General features: G+C 34.7%; 1 protein-coding gene across 1 annotated transcript in view; it reads right to left on the bottom strand.

The window, feature by feature from the left end:
* Positions 1–21233, bottom strand: part of LOC118616554 (ran-binding protein 17-like) — an 87954-nt gene that overhangs the window by 47603 nt on the left and 19118 nt on the right. Inside the window, exons 8-13 of the mRNA XM_036242148.1 lie at positions 19955–20028; positions 17676–17795; positions 14960–15106; positions 14158–14330; positions 11282–11475; positions 6598–6703 (exon numbers count right to left, since the gene is read on the bottom strand). Coding sequence (XP_036098041.1) covers positions 6598–6703; positions 11282–11475; positions 14158–14330; positions 14960–15106; positions 17676–17795; positions 19955–20028 — 814 coding nt within the window. The remainder of the gene's footprint in view (positions 1–6597; positions 6704–11281; positions 11476–14157; positions 14331–14959; positions 15107–17675; positions 17796–19954; positions 20029–21233) is intronic.

A 21233-nucleotide genomic window follows, 5' to 3' on the forward strand; every position in this document is an offset into this window, starting at 1 on the left:
AACTAGATCTTGACAATCATTTTTTCATAATATTAAATAAATTTTCAAAACATTATATTAATGGCTTTATAATATTAAGGCTACTTTTTCAACATTTAATCATCTTATTTTGAATATAAATTCATATTTCAGTAAAATATAACAATTGTTCTCTTCCCTACTGCCAAAGATTTCTAGAAACAAAATGTCTAGGTTATGGTATATGAACTTCTTATAAAAACTTGGTACTTAAGGCCAGTGTTATGAAATATTTTGACAACTTTTAAAATTTATTTTTATTTATACATTAAGTTACTTATTTAAAATTATCTTTATCAAATATCTTTAATACCACGAAAATTTATGAAAAACAACTTACTAAAGATTAAATTTTAGAATTACTGTAAGCAGTTTTTTTATGTTGTTTCCCCCCATAAGATGTGTTAATTTTATTATCTAATTTTGAGAGAAGGCACAAAGTTGATTTTTAAAGTCTGTGCCTTGGTGAATCAGCATATTGTTGGAGAAATTTTCAGTTAGATACACACATCAAACGTTGTCTCTGGAAACAGGTGTTATTTCAAATGACTTAAATAAGGCATATCTTGTTATTAAATTTTATTGAGTAGGACCTTCCCTTTTCCTACTCTAGTTCTTTATTGATTCTATGTATATGCTCGTTTGTTCTTATTCCCTTTTTATAACATAATTCCAAAATCCAAGGAAAATGTGAAACTAAAAGATAGTTTGTTGGGGGTCTTTACAACTCATGTTAAGGTGCTGATCTGCATTTCCCTAAGAGGAACTGACATCCCCAGCAGGAAAGTAGAATAGAGTTCCCAGCAGGGTAATGATCCATTTGTCATAGAAGTTTTAGTAGTTGTACAAGAAACTCAGCAGCAAGTGCCTGAAATCCAAAATGACAATGGCTTAAACAATATAGATGTTTGTCTTCTCAAGAAAAAAATCCAAGGCAGTGCTCCAAGACTAGTTGGTGCTCCATGGTATATCAGGAACTTCCATCTTGTTGTTACAGTTGCTTCCATTCACATAATCACTTCATGGTCTAAGATGGCTTCTTCAGCTCTACCAATTATGTCCACAGATGTTGCACACACCGCATTCACTTACATCCAGTTGCTGAACATAATCACTTAACTATACCTAGCTGCAAGAGAGTCTAGTAAATCTAGTCTTTATTCAGGTGGCCACATGCCCAGCAAAACAATCAGATATTCTATTATCTATTACTGCAGAAGAAGGGAAGAAAAGATAATGGAACAACCAGTAGTCTCTGCCACAGTGTCCTTCAAAGAATTTTGGCCACCTCTAACAAGTGCTTAAGATCAAAGCATGTAATATATTTGTTACTTAACTTCCAGATTCAATTTATTGTTCTACATTTATTTTCCCTTTCTTAAATTATTTTTGGCAAAGAGCATGAAGGGAATAAAAAGATAAACATATCATTAAATAATTTTGATCCAAGTATAAGCATACTATTTCAAATACAAAGAAATAAATTTTGGATAATTGTTTTACATTCCCCTGGATATCCAATTAACTAAGTAATTATTCAGTCAACAAATATCTACTATATGACTGGTGTGTGCTAGCTGTTCAGAATACAACAATGAGAAAGACATATATATATTCCCAGTTCTCCAAAAATCTATTGTTTGTGGAAGGAAAAACAATAAAACAAGCAATTAGAATAAAGATTGACAAGTGCTAAAATGAACATTACAAAGAAATGAGCAAGGATTCCTAATATTCTATGATGGAATAGGACAAAGAGCGTCCAGAGAAAGGAGAAAGTAAGTATAGCTATCTAGAGAGGCAAGAAAAAGCATGGCTCATTTAAGAGCTGAGAAAAGTTCAAAATAGCTATAAATCAGTCAGTGGCAGCAGATGAGGCTAATAAGATAGACAGAAGTCAGATCATGAAGAGCCTGATGGGCCATGTGGATCTTGATCCCAACAGCAATAGAAAATTCACTGGAGTTTAAGGAAAGCACTGACATAATCAGATCTGTACTTCAGAATGCCAGAGAAGAGACAAGGTGTCCATTTAAATCTGTAGCACAAATCTAGGTGAAAGATCACAGGAGCACAAAGGGCAGGGGAGATAGAAATAACAGGACTAACTGAGATAACTAGAAAGTAGAACTGACAGAATTTGATGACTACGTGGACGCCGGTGAGAGGAAGAAAGTTTAAGGATAACTCCCAGGATTCAGGCTTATGCAACTGAGTGGACAGTGATGGGACACATGAAGAGACTTAAGGCTGGAGTGGATGGAAGAGTTTAATTTTCGTCGCTGAATTGGAGGCACACCTGGGACAGAACATGCATGAGCAACAGTTCTGTAGGTATTTGGAAGTCAGAAGATGAGAATGACTGAAACAACACAGAATCACTGAGCAACACTAATGGCTCAATTGGGGTAAAAATATCTTAGCTGACAATAGCACCTACCTACAGAGGTGTGCAATTTCTTTTATTATCACGCAACAAATTAGAGAAAACAATTTCTTTGGGGTTAAGGTTTTGCCAGGCAGATGAAATAATAATACGGCGGTGAACAAAGAATATAAAGCTTATTCCTTCCCTTATTCCCTTGCTGTGAAATGAACAAATATATATGAAGAGGTACAAGTACTATAAAGAAAAATAAAGTAGGATAAGAATGTTATTTTGGAGAGGGAGGTCAAAGGCGGAAGGGACATCTGACTGAAGTGAGGGAATACAAAATAAACATCTGGGAGAAAGCAATCCTAGCAAAAGAGAAGTTTAAAGCCCTAAAGTGAAAACATTGGTAATATTCAAAAAATAGCAAGGAGGCCAGTATGGTTGAGTTGAATTAGAAAGGATAAGAAATGAGGTCAGAGAAGCAGTACAGGATGCTTTGGACCATGGCAAGGACTCTGGAATTTGTCTCACAAGTGATGGGAAGCCACTGAAAGCTTATAAGTAGAGGAGAGGAGAGTACCATTATCTGATGAGAAAGAAGGTCAAGTCATCCACATGATAGTAGGATTTGGGGGAGAGAGCAAAACTTGGAGCTAGTTGTCAAAGTCTTCAAAGAATGATGAGGGATGATGGAGATGAGCAAGTGAAACACCAGAAAAAACAGAGGATGGTGTAACTGAGAAGAATGGGCCTGATTCTTGGATGGTTTTGCTCAGTGGTTAGAACATCGGCTCGCGGACCAATATGTCACGGGTTCAATTCTGGTCAAGGGCACATATTTCGGTTGGGGTTTGGTCTCTGGCCCGGGTCCGGGTTGTAGGGGAGGCAACCAATCAATGTGTCTCTCTCACATGGATATTCCCCACCCCCCTACTCCTTCTCCCTCCCACTCTATCTGAAGATAAATGGAAAAATATCCTTGGATGAGAATTAAAAAAAAAAAAAAGAATGGGCCTAAAAGAAGCACCACTCCACTAGCACTAGCAAACTGAGAGGATACAGGATGAGTAAGACAAAATCCCTGGGAAACCTCTCAAGAGGCTTACATTCTGGCCATGATGAATGAAACTGCAATGACTATAAAATTATCCTAATTTAATTAGAATTGTGTGGCCTGAGCACAAATATATTTATTTGTTTTCATGATAATTACCATAATTTTGGGGAGGTTTTATGAATATTAACCTTTTCCTGATAAAACAGCACATGGATTTTTAGCAGGAGCTAGGCAGTCTTCCGGTTTGGTAGTGCTCTCCCAGGGGCTGGAAAGGTATCACATAACACACAGCAGGTAACCGTACTACAGTTCTAGTTACTCATAACTTCTTAAGAACTGGAGATTTTAAAATATTACATAAAACATCATTCTTATTTAATTTAAGATTCTCATTTTAAAACACCTAGTCACGTTTTTTTCTAGACAAAGTAGGGAAGAACTAGTATATATCCCACCTTGAACCTGTTTGGTTCTGTTTCCACACCCACCTGCCCCACCACCACTTCTCCCCCGACCCCTGGCCTTAACCCCTTGCCTTGCAGCCCAGTAAGGATCTGCACAGTCCCTGTAGCTATCAATCCTCACCCGGGGAGCGGAAAGGACTGCCACAGCTCCAGCCCCGACCTCCAACTCCACAGGACCAACAGAAGCTCTGGCTTCCCCAGCGGCTTCTCAGAGAGACCCGGGATCACAACTAAGAAATACGGAATAAACACCTCAGAAGTAGACTTCAACCAGTAAGAAATGAGACTCAGAAATAAATGAACCAAGAAACTGCTTTCCCTTAGTCCCCATCTCCAAACACCACAAACTCTCTTAAGGCAAAGTGGCTCCACGTGGTCTTTGGGGGAAAAGCCTAGACATGTGAGCCACCAGGTGTGTAACGCACCACCTAAACAGCTGACTCTCACTATTCATGGTAGTTATGTTCAACAAAGTTGCTGTGAAAACTGAATTAGTGAATATTGAACCACTGCTCCTAAAGGAAATAGAGGGTTAGGTTCCTGAGGAACTATGGTCACAATATTTTCATCAATTGATCAACACATACCTTGTTTTACATGTGTTTCTGGTTAAAGGCACCCTATTTAATATATATTGTTGATTTGTTAATATCGAACTCGCAGCCAGTAGCACTACAACTTGCCTAAACGAAAGCTTACCTAAACACATGCATTTTCTCCGTAAGGCACATTAATAGCCTTCTCGTGCTTAGAAACACCAGCCAGCACTTCAGCACTCTGCGGGAAGGGCCTTTTAAACAGCAAAACCACCAACAAAAAACACAGAAATGCAAAAATGATGGCACTAAACAGATAGCAAAAAGGACACATTTACAGCATGGGAGCCAAAAGAAAAAGGCAGAACATCTGTTCAACCTCACTCGGGAAAATACGCAGCTAGCAACTCAGATTTTTCACCACTATGTGTATGTCCGAGAATGACTACAACAGCACCAGCATGAACATTGATCGGGGTACAAATAAATTTTAGCAAGTACGTAAATTTGCAAAAATAGAATATGTGAATCATGAGGACTGACTCTATTTGTTTTCTCTTATTCTCTCACTTCCTTTTCCTTCATTCTTTCTTCCCTGAAAATGTACCCTTCTCCCCACCGCTTAAAAAATCCTGCATCCATAAACTTCACCTAAGGCTCTGTTTTCTAAAGAATGCAGACTAAAACACAAAACAAATCTTATTTCAAGTTACTTATGATTGCTGCTTAAAAAGAAAATCAAAATTTCCTACTTGGCAAACATACAGAGTCTTCTGTTTACTTCCTGTTATATATTTCTCAGGAAAATAGTGCCAATGGGTATTTCCCTACTTGAGGATAAAAACTTAAAAAAAAAAAAAATCAAACTATAGCAAAAAAGTATGTTTAATTTCCACGTTACTAAATCTGTAATGTTATATTAAAAAATGATATAGAGGTAAATTGTTCACTTGGTTTAAAATGAACCAAAGCATTTTGAGAGGGCCCCATTCATATTTTAAAGTGATTTAATTTGGAAATAATAAACTTAGAGAAACTAAAAATATTTATGTTCCATTCAAATTCAGATTTCATTAACAAGATCTAGTTTAAAGACTGAAATGGGTATGGAATGCGGAAAAAATATTACAGAGAATATTTACTTTAAGGCAGTTGATAATTTAAAAAATTGAGAAACAACCTAACATTTCCAAAGTAAGTGTCTGTTTAAATTATAGTACAGCTTTAGAATATTTCATGTCTAGGTGAAATGTTCACAATATTATGTTTTATTTTCTAAAGTGTTTTGAGGGTTTTGGTGTGTGTGTGTGTATATGTGTGTGTTTTAGTAATATAGTACTTACTATTTGCCAGGCCTTGTCCTCAGCATTTAAAAAATTAACCAATTTAATCCTAAAATAGTCCCAAATGAATTAGGTATTACTAGTATCCTTATTTTAGTTTACAAAACAATAGTATAGTATTGTTTTAAAAAGTTGAAAAATACACATGTAGTGTACATATACCCTCAAGCATGAATTAAAAAGACTCAAGGTCTTTACCAAAATGATAGTGGTAGTTATCTCCGAATTAATATATGACTTCATTTGAATTTTTAAGGGCTCAACAAAAACATGTATTATTTCATTATAAAGATGCTATTAAAAATAAAATATATGGTAAACCAACTCACTCATACTATTCATATATAGGCATTTTCCTCCGTTTAGAATAGAAACACGACCTGCTTCTTATCCAGGCTATGGTCATGAGGTGAACAATCGCACCAGCCACCATAAACGAAGCTTGTACTGGGTAACTGACTATGCATTGCTTTTTGACCAGAGGTATATCATTCCAATTTTGCCACCATCCCAATACACACCAATTCTGCATGCTTCATCAGATCTTAATAAAATAATCTTAAGAAATAAAAGCAACCTAAATTTTCATCATCACACTATTTAAATATATGTTTAAAATATATTTGACTATACAACTTACCAGAGGTTTGACATCTACATATCACTTAACCTCTAAGCCTTGGTATTCTCATAAATAAAAAAGAAAAGAATACCTTCCTCAAAAGGCCAAGTAAAAAATGCTTTACCTAATAATACCAGTTCAATAACTAAGTAAATTTCTGTAAATTACATGGCCACTACTTACCGACAGGATAATTCCCCATCCATTGCGTCATGTTCATCTGTACTGGTGTACGTTAATCTTCCTCCAACAACTGTCCCAACTAAGTACACCAGCCATGCAAGACGTCCTAATATATAACAAGAAAGGAAAATGTTTGGAAAGTATTGTAGGAAAAAAGTTTATTTTTCAGAAGATTCCAAAATTGGTAAAATGATCTATTCTTCCAAATAAATGATAAACTGTTGTGAACCCAGTTCTTCACACAGAGGAGCGCTGGGTTTTAAGTGTATCAAGGCACTTAACCAAGTTCAACCTAAACTTGGAGCGAGCACATTGGGCAGCTTGCTTGTAAGTAGAACAGTAAAAATGAGATTTTAGAGCCAGATAAAACTGTTTGAATCCCAGTTCTCAATTTGTTATGTGATCTTGCATAAGTTCCTTACCCCTTCACATTTCAAGGTTTTCATCTGCAAAACTGAGATAATCATATCTAGTCTGAAGACTTATGATTAAAATTATTTGCAGGCGCTATTATTTGAAAATTCATCTACTTGGTGAGATTGACTACAAGCTCCAAAATCAACACTTGCAGTCATTTGTGGACAAGTACAGAGCAACAAGCAAGCTGCCCAATGTGCTCGCTCCAAGTTTAGGTTGAACAAAGCGAAACTCGGTTTTCCTGTATCATCTCTCATACTATAAACAAGCAAGCATTCTTTTCATGGTCTTTTCTGATGCCACATTTTTTTTTTTTTTGCTGTTTTGTGCTTTTTATTGGTGGTTTTACCATCTTAAATTGCCCTCAAGCGTAGTGCTGAAGTGCCGTCTAGTGTTCTCAGATGGAAAAAAGGCTGTTATGTGCCTTATAGAGAAAATACATGTGTTAGATAAGCTCGTCCAGGCATGAGTTGTAGTGCTGTTAGCTAAGTTCAATGTTAATGAATCAACAATAATGTCATAAGTAGAAAAACACATAAAACAAGGTGATATGTTGATCAATTGATGAAAATGTTATGACCAGAGGCTTATAGGAACCTAACCCATTATTTTTACTAGGAGCAATGATTTAATATTTACTAATTCAGTGTTCACAGCAACTTTATAGAACATAAATACTGAATAATAAGAATTAATCACATTTCACAGAATTTTACAGAAGTCATTATTAATAGACTATGCTCTAACTGTGTGTGGGCCATACACATCCTATATAATGAATTTGATTCTGAAACATTGCAAGTATAATTTTTGGTGAATGTAATAATTGGCCTGCCATAAAGCAGACATTATTTTAAAAATATCCTGTTGCAAATTATTTCTCAAAATGAAAACTATTTTTTAAATATAAATAACCTTCTTTATGTTTTTTATCAACTTAGATTTTTAGATACTGATATTTTTTAGAGCAAGCTTTGCTATTACTAAAAATAGCAAAATTTATAAACATATGCACTAGGTACTCTTCTAAACACTGAAACTATTATCCACATATATTCACTTAATATCACAAATCCCTATTAAAAAGTGCAGAGCTATGATTCCAATATAGGTAACAAATTTCCAAGAGTCCATTTTCATACTATTATGAGATACATATCATTTCCTCTCAAGATTGCTAAAAGGGAATATTCATCACAGTTGTCAATTAACCGGACAAATCTTGGTGATCTGATGATATTTTACAATCTAACAATCTCTTATGTTTATTTAAAACATTGTAATCCCTAATCCTGAATTTTTCTCTAGCTGGCTCCCAAATTTTGACCACAGATAAATGAGATTGCATCTGCCCTTGGGATCATTTCTACGGCTTTCCACACTTCTTTTGATTCCCAAATCACTCACTATAAAATCAAGTATATGTAACACATAAAATGAATATTTGTTAAATAGCTGAATTTAAAATTTTAAAAATCACTTTGGGGGTTTATCATTAATGTGAACATAGAAACATTTGCCTATGAGCTCTTGATATAACAATCCTACCTGAAAATAGACAAAGAATTCACCATGCAAGTAATTTTTATATTCTCTGTTGGAAGATCAACATTAAAGAATACAGGCTGGCTCTGGCCGGTTTGGCTCAGCGGTTAGAGTGTCAGCCTGTGGTCCACAGAGACCCGGGTTCAGTTCCCGCTAAGGGCATGTACCTTGGTTGCAGTTTGTCCCCGGCCCTGGTTGGTCATGCGGGAGGCAGCCACTCGATGTGTCCCTTTCATGTTGATGTTTCTCTCTCTCTCTCTCTTTCTCTCTCTCCCTCCCGCTCTATCTTAACAAAAAATGAAAAAAAGTCCTCGGGTGAGGAAAAAAAAAAAAAAAAAAGAATACAGGCTGTATAATTTAGCTACCAAGAGCACAGCCTGGGTTCAAATCCTGCCTCCATTACTATGCTAGTTACGTAATCTTTCTTGGCTTTAATTTCCCCACTTATAAATATGATGATGATAACATCTGGCTCAGAGGCTTGTGACAAGCACTAAATGGTATTCTGCAAGCAAAGTACTCTCTACCAAAGAGGTTTGCTACAATTAAAGCTAGTTACAATTAGCCATACATACTTTTTTAAATGCTGCTTGTAAAACAAACAAAAAACCCTAAGCTGAAAAGAACAAATTCTCAAGTAAAATACACTCAGAAAATCACTTGCTAAATACCTACTATGTGTCATCTTCTGCTGTAGGGATATAGCTAAATATGCCCATGTATGGGATAGGGTGAAAAGGGAGAGAGACCCCATGCCCATGTATGGCATAGGGTGAAAAGGGAGAGAGACCCCATGCCCATGTATGGCATAGGGTGAAAAGGGAGAGAGACCCCATGCCCAAGAAACTGAACCTAGTGAGAGAGAGAGGTAAACGGTAAACAATGATTGTTTTCAATGCAGTGTGATAAGTATCACTGTCTAATAATAGAAGACAAAATATATTTTTATTATTTAATTCATCTTATACTGTGACCTTCAAATTACAACTTTTATATCAAAGAATACTATGCAAAGATAGTATGCGATCATCTGTGAGCATTTAAAAAATTATGGTAAATTTGAATAAACATTTATATATTTAGAGAAAAATAGAATATACATTTACTCTTGGCCTTATTTTAGAAAGCAGTTGATTTCTGTCATGCAGGAAACAGAAAAACAGGCATTTCTTAACCCTTAGAAACTTCACAACTACTGACAATAAATTAGGGTTCGTGTTATAAATGAACAATGAAATATAAAGGCTATATATTTGATACTAAGCTATCAAATATAATTTTCATATTAAACTGAATGAAAAATGATATTTCTTATACACATTAAACCTTTCCCTAAACCTCAACAATTGCAGTCTGGCAGTATTCAAAATAATAAACATTAAAAAGTTACTCTGGCTATAGAATTACTTCCACAAAGTTTAAAGAACCACATAAATCCACAAATCTAAACTGTATGTAAAAATATAAATATCCAATGCATGAGTTACATATCTATAAATTTAAAAAATATCTCATATTATAATAAGACTAAATTTCCATTTTAATTTTCCATTAATGTTCAGGGCACTTGTTTTAGCAGCTGTTTGAGCACAGAACATTTTTTCCTTTAACAAAATAATTATTGCTGTAATAATCTGTAATTATGGTTTATAACTGCAATAATCCCAAAGAAATCAGTCATTACCATAGATCACAAGTAATCGTTAACTACTGTTAATGACCTATTTCTTAGGGATTATTGTTTTTGTAAACCATGACCATATCACCACAAATATGAAAGAGCAAGACAATATAATACAAATGAGATCATAATATAATAATAAACTTATTTTGTAACATTAAAAGCCATTAAGCATCTAAATTAAAGCACACACAACAAGAGCATATAATTTTCTTTGTTCAACACTAACTGAAGTGTTTAGTCTGCACAAAAGAAATTGAACACTACTACATACAGTGGTACAAACTAGAACCACGTTGGGTATTTTTTGTAATAAAAACCAATCATTTTTTAGTACATGACAGTTATCTTTAAAAGGTAGACAAACTCCTCCCCATTCACCTTTTGACTAGAAGAAAGAAAACAAATATTTATTTTAAAATTTTCTATGTATCAGCATTATGTTAGAGACTTTGAAATATCTCTTATTAAAATCACATAATGGCTCAGTAGTTAGAGCATCAGCCCAAGGACCAAAGAGTCGCAGTTTCCATTCTGGTCAAGGGCGCATGCCTCGGTTTGGTGCCCAGCCCAATCAATGTGTCTCTCTTGTATCAATGTTTCTCTCTTTCCCTCTTTCTTTCTCTCTCTCCCCCTCCCATCCCATTCTATCTGAAGATAAATGAAAAAATATCCTCGGGTGAGGATTAAAAAAAAAACCTACATAATGTATCTAACTATAAAAACTCCTTGAATTTATATTAGTCAAAAATAAAGCTCACTTATTTTATTCAATGAAAAGACCTAATGAACATTAGTAAATTATTACTGTTCAGTTGGGGTTAGGATTAGATTGATGCTGTTCTACTTGTTTATTTTTGCTTTTGTCACCTCTGCTTTTGGTGTCAAATTCAAACCAAGTAGCAAGGTACTTTGCTTATTAGAAGGTGAAGAATTGGGGAAAATATATCAAAATAATTTGCATACAATTATTAAAGTGATTAATGAAGTTACTTAAAATTCAACATAGTATCATATAATAGTCAGATAAAATTGACTGACCTTCCTGAATTGCCATGTCCACAGTTACCCCAGAAGCAGAGTGCAGCAGCTTTTGGTAATTCTGTGCGTTTTGGTCAAACAACTGTACAAGAAGAGTACATGTCTTCTCATATTCACACCTGCTGACAGTGCATAACTGCTCCAACTGCTGAAACACAGTGGCTGTGTCATCCAGTGGATCATCTAAATTATCTCTGCAAGTATATAAGAACAAGAGTGCAGACATTAGAATGTGATGTACTTTTATTCACCACAAATAAACTTTATTGATGTTAAATAAAATTCCATAATGGATAAAGGAATAAAAGATAAATAGATTGGAAGGTAGGAAGTAAAATGTCTATATTGGAAGATGACATGATTGTGTACATTAGAAAATACCAAGAAAAAAAAAGCTACTTGAACTAACAGGTAAGTTTACTGAGATCCTGGCAAACAGGGTCAATATACAAAATTCAACCTTATTACTATATACTAGCAATGAACAATTGGAAATTTAAATTTAAAAAACAGTATCTTCCAAAGGCACCAGAAAACATAAAATATTAATTAAATCTAATAAACATAGGTAAAATCTTAAGGCTGAATACTACAAAACACTGATGAAAGAGATCACAGAAGAGCACCTGGCCGGTGTGGCTCAGTGGCTGAGCATCCACCCACGCACCAAGAGGTCGCCGGTTAGATTCCCAGTCAGGGCACATGCCCAGGTTGTAGGCCCGATCCCCAGTGGGAGGCATGCAGGAGGCGGCCAATCAATGTTCTCTCTCATTGATGTTTCTATCTCTCCCTCTCCCTTCCTCTCTCTCTAAAAATCAATAAAGAAAAAATAAAAAAATCACCGAAGAGCTAAATAAATTAAAAGATAAATGTGTTCACTGGTTGAAAGACTCAATATTGCTTAGATACCAATTTTCCCCCAAAATTAATATATAAATTTAATGCAATCCAGTCAAAATCCTATCAGGATTTTGTTGTAGATACTGACAAGCGAATCCTAAAATTTACATGGAAAAACAAAGAAAGTAAAAGAGCCCAAATCATTTGTTTTGGCTCCCTCTTCAAAAGAATTTTATAGTGATACATACACACATCCAGAAGAGCTCACAAATCACAGGAGCACAGCTTGATGAATTTCACAAAGTGAACACACCAATGTGACTGGCATTCAGAACATCCCCAGTACCTCAGAATCCTTTCTAGTGCCTCAGAAGTCCCCTCTTACATACTCAAAGGAGGAGCACAGATTAATGTGGCCTCATCTTGAACTTCATGGAAGTATACAGTGTACTCTTTTATGTCTGTTGTCCTTTGCTTACTATAATTTTTGTGAGATTCACCCATATTGTTGCAAGTAACTGTAGAAGATTTATTTTCACTAGAGACAAAATAATTTTGAAAAAGGGAAACCAAGATGAAAGACTCATACGACCTGATTTCAAAGCTTATTATAAGACCGGAGTAATCAAGGTAGGGTACTGGCAGAAGGAGAAACAAATAGATTAATGAGAATAGCGTCAAAAAACAGAACCACATGTATGCAGTCAATTAATTTTTGAAAACAGTGCAAAGGCAATTCAATGGAGAAGCAATAGTCTTTTCTATAAATGGTGTTGGCATAATTGGTCATCCATATGCAAAACAACAAAAACCTAGAGCCAAACCCCACATCACATACAAAAACTAATTCAAAATGAATCATAGATCTAAGTGTTAATTCTGAAAATTCATAACTTTTAGAAGAAAAAAATAAAGGCTAAGTTGGACTTCACCAAACTTTAAAATAACTTCTTTTTGAAAGACTATTAAGAAAATGAAAAGGCAAGCTATGAACTGGGAGAAAGTATCTAAAAAACATAAATGATAAAAAAACACTTGTGATCAGAATACACAGACCTCTCAAATCTCAATATAAGAAAATTAACAACCCAACAAAAAAATGGGCATCAGATCTGACAGGAATTTGCCAAAGAACACATAAATAAGCACATAAAAAGATGGGAAATATTAATAGTCATTAAAGGAATGCAAATTTAAACCACAATGAGGCACCACCACATACCTATTAGAATGACTAAAATTTTAAAAACTGACAATATCAAGTGCTGGTGAGGATGCAGAGTAATTGGATCTTATACATTGCTGGTGGGAATGCAAAGTGATACAGCCACTTTGGAAAAGGATTTGGCTGTTTCTTACAAAGTAAACACACTTAACTATGCAACCTAGGAGTCTCACACCTCAGTATTTACACAAGAAAAATAAAAAATTATGTTCATTCAAAAATCTGTATAGGAATGTTTACAGGTGTTTTATTCATAATTGATAAAAATTAAAACAACCCAAATGTCCATTCACAGGTGAATGAATAAACAGATTCTGATATATCCATAAAATGGAGTACTATTCAGCAATGAAAACAACTGCTTACCCAACATGGAGAAATCTTAAATGCACTATGCTAAGTGAAAGAAGCCGTACTAAAATGCTATCTACTATATAAATTCATTTGTACAACACTCTGGAAAAGGCAAACACTACAATACAAATCAGCAATTGACAGAGGCTAAGGGTGAGAAAAGGACTAACTACAAAGGGACCCAAATAACTTTTGGGAGGTGACAAAACAGTTTTATATCTTAATTGTGATGGATGTTATACAACCGTATGCACTTGTCAGAACTCATAAAACTGAATATTTAAAAAGGTGAATTTTACAGTAGGTAAGTTATTCCTCAATTTTTAAAACCGTATGCACTTGTCAGAACTCATAAAACTGAATATTAAAAAAGGTGAATTTTACAGTAGGTAAGTTATTCCTCAATTTTTAAAAATTTCAAGATGAAAATACAACAGAAAGATTTAGTTTTCATTACCTCACAACTATGGCAACAGATTCCAACCGAGAAGTGATAAAGGCCTTCGTGATTTCTGGTGCATAAGTGTCTAACAAGTGGGGTTCAGTTGATTTCACAAAAGGAACTGATGCTACCATCCTTTGCCACAGAGTTAATAAATAATGAACACTGTTGGGAGCAAATTCCCAATGCTACAAAGAAATAAAGCAAATGTTATTTAAAGTAACATATCTTCCTAGAATGAGAATTACAGAGGCAAAATTACTAAACACAGATTTAAAAATTAACTTTTACTCAGATTATATAACCAATGAGCTTAACATAACAAATACTGTAAGTGTAAAAAAGTATAAAGAGGAAACCAACAATTTCTCATTATTCTATCACCCAGGAATGATCACTGTTAAAATGTTAGTATACTTCTTTCCATGAATAGTTTTTCAGAGGTAACATCATGTGGAAAATATGGTTTTAAAACCTTCCCCCAACTTATAAAAAGAATTTTCCCCAAAACCAATCTGTAAAAACATTTTTTTATTTCTTCATATATATTTTACTACAGCTTCTAAAGTCATTCTTCAGTTATTAGATATTTAGATGGCCTCTAAATTTTTATTATAAAAATGTTATAATACAATGGGGAAAAAGAGGGGGGGGCATCTGTAATACTTTCAGTAATAAAGATTTTTTAAAAAATGTTATAACTACCTTGCAACGAACATTTTTAGTAAATACATGTTTAAAAAATCCCCACCAAATCTTACCAAGAAATTGTTTAAAACTATCTACAGTTTAATATCAATTATAGATTTCTATTTACCTGTAGGCTAGTAATGGTAAAATTAGCAATCAATCTGATAACTTCAGGATATTCCTTCACCATAACTAATTCTCCCAGCTGGTAATTTGTCTTCAAACGAGCCAAAAATCGACAAAATTCATGATAATTACCTGGATCAGATAAACCCTAAAACATGAGACAAAAAGAAAGGCTTTTAAAAATACTTAAAAACAAGTCAAGCCAATAACCATCAATAACATTCCATGAGAGCCCAGCCAGTGTGGCTCAGTGGTTGAGTGTTGACCCATGCACCAAGAGGTCACAGGTTCGATTCTGGTCAGGGCACATGCCCAGGTTGTGGGCCAAATCTTCAGAGAGGGGCATGCAGGAGGTGGCCAATCAATGTTCTTTCTCATCAACGTTTCTATCTCTCTCTCTCTCTCCCTCTCCCTTCCTTTCTCTCTGAAATAAATAAAGAAAAAATAAATAAATAAAAATTCCAAGAGAAGTCTTCCAGTTTTCATGGGTACTTATGGTATTTTGTCAACTGGGTAGACAGTAATAAAAGAAAACAAATAATATCTGCTAGATTTAATGCTGGTCATCAATTATTAATAATAAGGAATCTAAAGTAGAAGCTTTACAGGAAACTTTGCACCATGATGGCTAAAGTATAACATTTAGGAACCTGTTATAGTGCACAAAAAATGTGTGTGTGTGTGTGTGCACACGTGTGTGTGTTTTGTGGCTTAAACAGAAGTCAATAGAAGACTTAAAAATATTTAAGATAAAAATAAGAATGGCCCCGCTGCAGTGGCTCAGATGGTTGAGCATCACCCTGTGTACTGAAAGATTGCCGGTCTGATACCTGGTCAGGGCACATACCCCGGTTGTGGGTATGGACGGTAACAGATCAATGTTTCTCACATCTCTTTCTCGCTCGTGTGTGTGTTCTCTCACTCTCTCTAAGTATGTCCTTGGGTAAGGGTTTAAAAAAATAATGATAAGCCCTGGCCGGTTTGGCTCAGCGGTTAGAGCGTCAGCCTGTAGACCAATGAGTCTCGGGTTCAATTTCGGTCAAGGGCATGTACCTCGGTTGCAGTTTGTCCTCAGCCCTGGTTGGGGTCGTGCGGGAAGCAGCCACTTGATGTGTCCCTTTCACGTCGATGTTTCTCTCTCTCTCCTCCTCCTCTCTCTCCCTCCCTCCCACTCTATCTGAACAAATATGGAAAAATGTCCTCCTGTGAGGATTAAAAAAAAATGATAAAAAAATAAAAATAAATCTTACAAAAAAACAAAGAATGGACTCTTGAAACCCTGGAAAACAGCAATACCACCTGAACGTAAGATACATAGCATATGTGCACACACAAATAATAGAAATTTCTTTTAATTCAACACATTTTTATTGAGTACCTATAGCCACTGTACCCCTCAAGCACCTTCCTGTTACTAAATGAAGAGTCATTCAAATAAATACTGCAATGTAGGGCACAAAGTTTAACAAAAATACAAGATACAGAAATAACTTTTGAGAGAGGCTAGATTAAAAGGAAAGAACAAAAAAGGTGCCTCCAGTTGTCTGTGAGCTCCTTGAAGACAGGGCACACATGTTAGTATCTTTAAAGTCTGCGCACTTTGCTCTGTAGCTGGCATCAAATTGAATTTAAAAAGTACTTGTTTAATACTGAAAGAGTTTATAAAAATTTCATTCAAATGAGCTCAAGGAGAGTATATAAAACAATGTCTAATTATTAAGGACAAATCACAAAAAGACATTTTGTACTCATAGGTCTTTTAATACATGTTCGTAATCCCAAAATAATGAATATAACATTCAAATTAACCTTTAAAGCCATGAAACATCAACATCTGGATGGTAAAGCAATCAAGAGAATTATCTGATATTAGCATATTACCCTCCACATATTGAGCATGTAATTAAAACTAGAAAATTTAAAGAATATTGGTAAAATTCCATTTATCAGCAAAACATACATTTTAGTTATACTAAATTGAAAAGTTAAAGCAAATGCACAACATGTAAAATATTCCTAAGAATAACGTGCAAAAACATTTTCTTTATATATAGATACTATATGTCCCCTCAAAAATTAGTAGTAACCAAGAGATTTACATAAACCTCCTTAAATCATCATTTAACCCTTTAAAATCTGTACCTTGTTACAGATATTTTAAATTGACAAAATAAAAAAATGAAACAAAAAATTCCATGTAGGCACACAAAATCACTAATTAATAATGGCTTTACAATTATCTTAAATGAATACTGCTATTGAAGCTTTGCAGTTAGTGTAGAAAGTAGATTTTAAAATCTACAAACTCTTCTTTGTCCACAAGAGGGCAAAAAGACATTTCATAATTTAAAGCCACTTATTCTAATATTAACATTCAGATATATATTAAGTCTTCTAGTTGAGAAGGTAGATATAACTCTGAATTAATCACTTTAGTAATTTAGGTACAATCAAAGAAATGTAGTACCATAATGAAAAGTAAAAGCATAAAATATATTACCTCTATTCACCTAAAAGAATGGGAAAAACAGAAGAGGAAGAACACAGAAATCTGACAGGAAAAGTGCTCATTTCTACTACAAATGAGATATAAGGAAGATGAATATGAACCTCATATTTTCTTCCAGAATAATAAAGTAATGAGTTTACTATGTACCTTTCAGCAGAAAAACTGTACGTATGTATGCTAAGCATTAATTAAATTTCTTCATAAATACCTGAGGGTTTTCAAGTATCCTTTTTACTCCCTTAATTAAATTACCGAGGTACTTGGCACGTTCAGGGCTGCTGAATAAGGACCTTCTTGTAGAAGCAAACTGAACTAAACATGAAAGTGCCTAAAAAAGGGAACAACAAAAGTCATTTTGATTTTAAAAGTAACTATGGCCACACTAGTCTCTACATAAATTTGTTTTTCATTTTTGTGATTAAAAAATCATTATAGAATCCAAGCTAAAAAGGTAACCTATCAATCAGCACCACCACTCACAACTCTTCAACCCCACCAATAACATTTCTATAGATGTATAGTCTCCTCTAATATTTTCATGTATTAAATATGCCCAGAGTGCTTCTAATGACTAGTTCTGTTTGTGAACCCACGAACCAGGTGTTCAACCAAAAAGAAAATATGGTTTTGTGGAAGAATATATTTGGGAAATACTGCATATTATGCACCATGGTATCCTGCAAATGGGGTGGAGGGGGTGACAGCTCCTGTAACTTTACTTAATCTAGCATGTTCCACATTTATTTGATAATAGAATATTCATTAATATCTTGAGGAACAATTTGGAAATGCTGCTGGAAGAGTTAGATACTCTAAAAAATTCCTACTGAGTGTCTGTGGCCTAATCATCTTCCTAAAGTTAGTACTTTACCAGATAATTTCACTCCCTGGCTTCTTAAATCCACTGCTGGAGCCCACTAAAGTCTGTTGGATCATTAAACGAGAAGCCCCAAATTGGTAACTCTTAGGACAAACTGTCCCGTATATGTTTTGTTTTGGTCCACATAACGTTTGCTTGCCTAGTTTTTGAAAATATTAGAATTTGTTGTCAATATTTAAATATTTCAATTTCACACAAAATGCCTGGCTCTCTTGGCAAGGGTGAGAATAAGGACAAAAATCAGAGGATGGCATTTTCAGATGTTCTCCAGTTTGCCTTACCGTTAAAAAAACAAACAATACCAAAGCCAAAACCAAAAAACTTCTTAGGCGATTCTGATGTGTAGAAGGTTTGGGAACTACTAGTGTATTAAAAATATCCAGGGTTGGGGGCCCTAAAACAGCTACGTTTGAATCTCAGCTCCAATAGTGAGTTTATTGCCCTGAAGCAAGTCACCTTAGCCAGTCTGGTCTGTCCCCTTGTCTGCAGTGAGGATAACAATACTCTGCAGGGCCACTTTGAGGATAAAGTGGCATAAGCACCATAGATTAATAGGGTATGCCCAATAAAGGTTATTCTCTCTTAAAGCAGTTATATTCCATTTTATTTTTTAAGCACCGATATAGCTTATCTGTTTTACTGAAAACATAACTGTACATGAAACCATGGTTTTTAAACAACTGAAAACAAGATTATTCTGGTTACAAGACAGAAGGCTGAATGAAGCTCTGTGACACCTGGAATCGGGACTGTCCTGAGAAACCTAGTTTAAAACCCACCATCTTAAAATCCTAGCTTTGAGAGCATACACATTTGTAGTAGTTGTTTTTAAAAGAAGAGTATTTTTGTGAATCTGTTTCTCCCTTCTAGGCAAGAACATATCTAAACAAACAGGCCCCTGACATGCACTTTTAAGTCTGCAACACCTTTTTCAGGAAATGGCAGTATTAGAATTCCCCAACTTTACTCCTACAAGCTTAGATATTAAACTGACAACTTTTTCTTCTCTCTCTCTTTTTTGTTTTTTTTCAATCTTGCCTGGTTTCTATTTTAGATCTCACAAAGAAGGGGTTCATAGTCTCAAAGATCTGGTATATAACCAACGAGTTTCAAGAATTTTGGGGGGGAGTGGGGCAGCAACCGGTGGAGGGTGTCAATGGGGGAAAAAGAGAAACATCAGTAACAAAAATAAATTAAATTAAATAAATAGAATGTTTTAACGCCACAATATAATTGGATTAAAATTAGCAGCTGAAGCGATGAGCAGCTCTGTTTCTTGCTCAGAGATACCTGGTGGGGAGGGCCTGGCATGTGGACGACAAGGAGGCAGGCAGGACGGGGAGCTGGAGAGAGGGTAAGAGCAGGGAAGGAAACTGATCGTGTGGCCAGCTACTGGGCTCAGGCTCACGGTGCAGTGGAATGTATTGTTGACTATAAACAGAATCTGACAAACAGCTTTAGCAATGCAAATCCCAGAAATGTGAGAATTCCTGTGAGAGGTAAACCCAACCAAGAATATAAATAGAAGTTTTCAAAGTAAATCTCTAACAAGCTTAGATAAGGATCACAGGTACTTCTTAATGAAATAATAAATGATCTTTACTTACTAACTGAGACAGTAGTGGTGGAAGTGAATGATACAAATTGAAGAAAAGCTCCAATGTTTCTGGTTCCAGGAAAACTAGAAAAAAAATTATTTTCTAATACCATCACTTTCAATTCTGTGATCTTAACATAGTAAGACTTTATCACACAAACCAAGTGGCATGTGGTCACTCTTTACAGTTAGGCTTAATTCCTTTTTAATTACTAGTTATTTTATTTTGAAAGAAAAAACAATACAGAGATAGACATTAATTAGCTAAGAGTATATTTCTGTGTAGCATCTATAGTTCTTACTGAGATAATTGTCTTAATATTTTCATTTGTATTAAAAATTCTAATAGAGTAAAAAATAATTAAAAGTATATAATAAAAAACCACTGTGACCTACTCTACTTCATCACCTTCCAACTCTTAGGTATATTTACATATCTATTTCTAAACAGCATGCTATATACTATTTCTTTATTCATTTTACTTCAGACATTAAGTGAATTTGTGACAGTATATGAGGCTTTGGCTGAAATCACACCCCACTACTCTCTCCATAATTTATCCTTTCTTAAAAATGCATCCACTAATATACCAACTCAGGATCAAATCACTTCTAAGTGCTGACATTTATTATTATTATTATGTAAATAATATCAACAGCTGAGCCAAGGAGTACACTATAATTACATCATAGTTCTAACACTCTCTTGATTTAATCACATCATTTTTTCTGTGCTTAGTTGTCTATATTACTAAATCTTTACAAATGCTCTGACAGATCTGCAAAATGTTCTTCATGCCATTTTCCATATGATTAATAACATCAAATAACCTATCATTTTCATTTTCACTGCTTCCTCCCAGAGCCTTCAACTTGGGCTGGTCGTTCCTAAATTTGTTACATAATTATCTTGTTTTTATGTCTGTACATTGTCATCTTGGGTTGAGGCTCCCATTTCCCAAACCCTGTATCTTCCACTTCTTTTGGCTTGCATATCAAATAGCTTCCTGAGAACAAGTAAATAAGAAATAAATTTCAGGAGAACTTGCCAGTCTGATAATGTCTTTATTCTATATTATACTTGATAATTTCAGTCTAGGTTGAAACTTATTTTCCCTCAAAAGTCTGAGGATATTACTCCACTGTCTTCTAGCTTCCAGGACTGCTGCTGAGAAGTTTAGAAACATTCTGGATCCCAATCCTTTGTAGGTGACCTAGTTTTTTCTTTCTGGCAGGTTTTAGGATCTCCTATTTATCCTTATTCTGAAATGTCATGATTATAAAGCTTG

The sequence above is a fragment of the Molossus molossus genome, unplaced genomic scaffold (assembly GCF_014108415.1).
Source record: "Molossus molossus isolate mMolMol1 unplaced genomic scaffold, mMolMol1.p scaffold_m16_p_4, whole genome shotgun sequence".
NCBI lineage: Eukaryota > Metazoa > Chordata > Mammalia > Chiroptera > Molossidae > Molossus > Molossus molossus.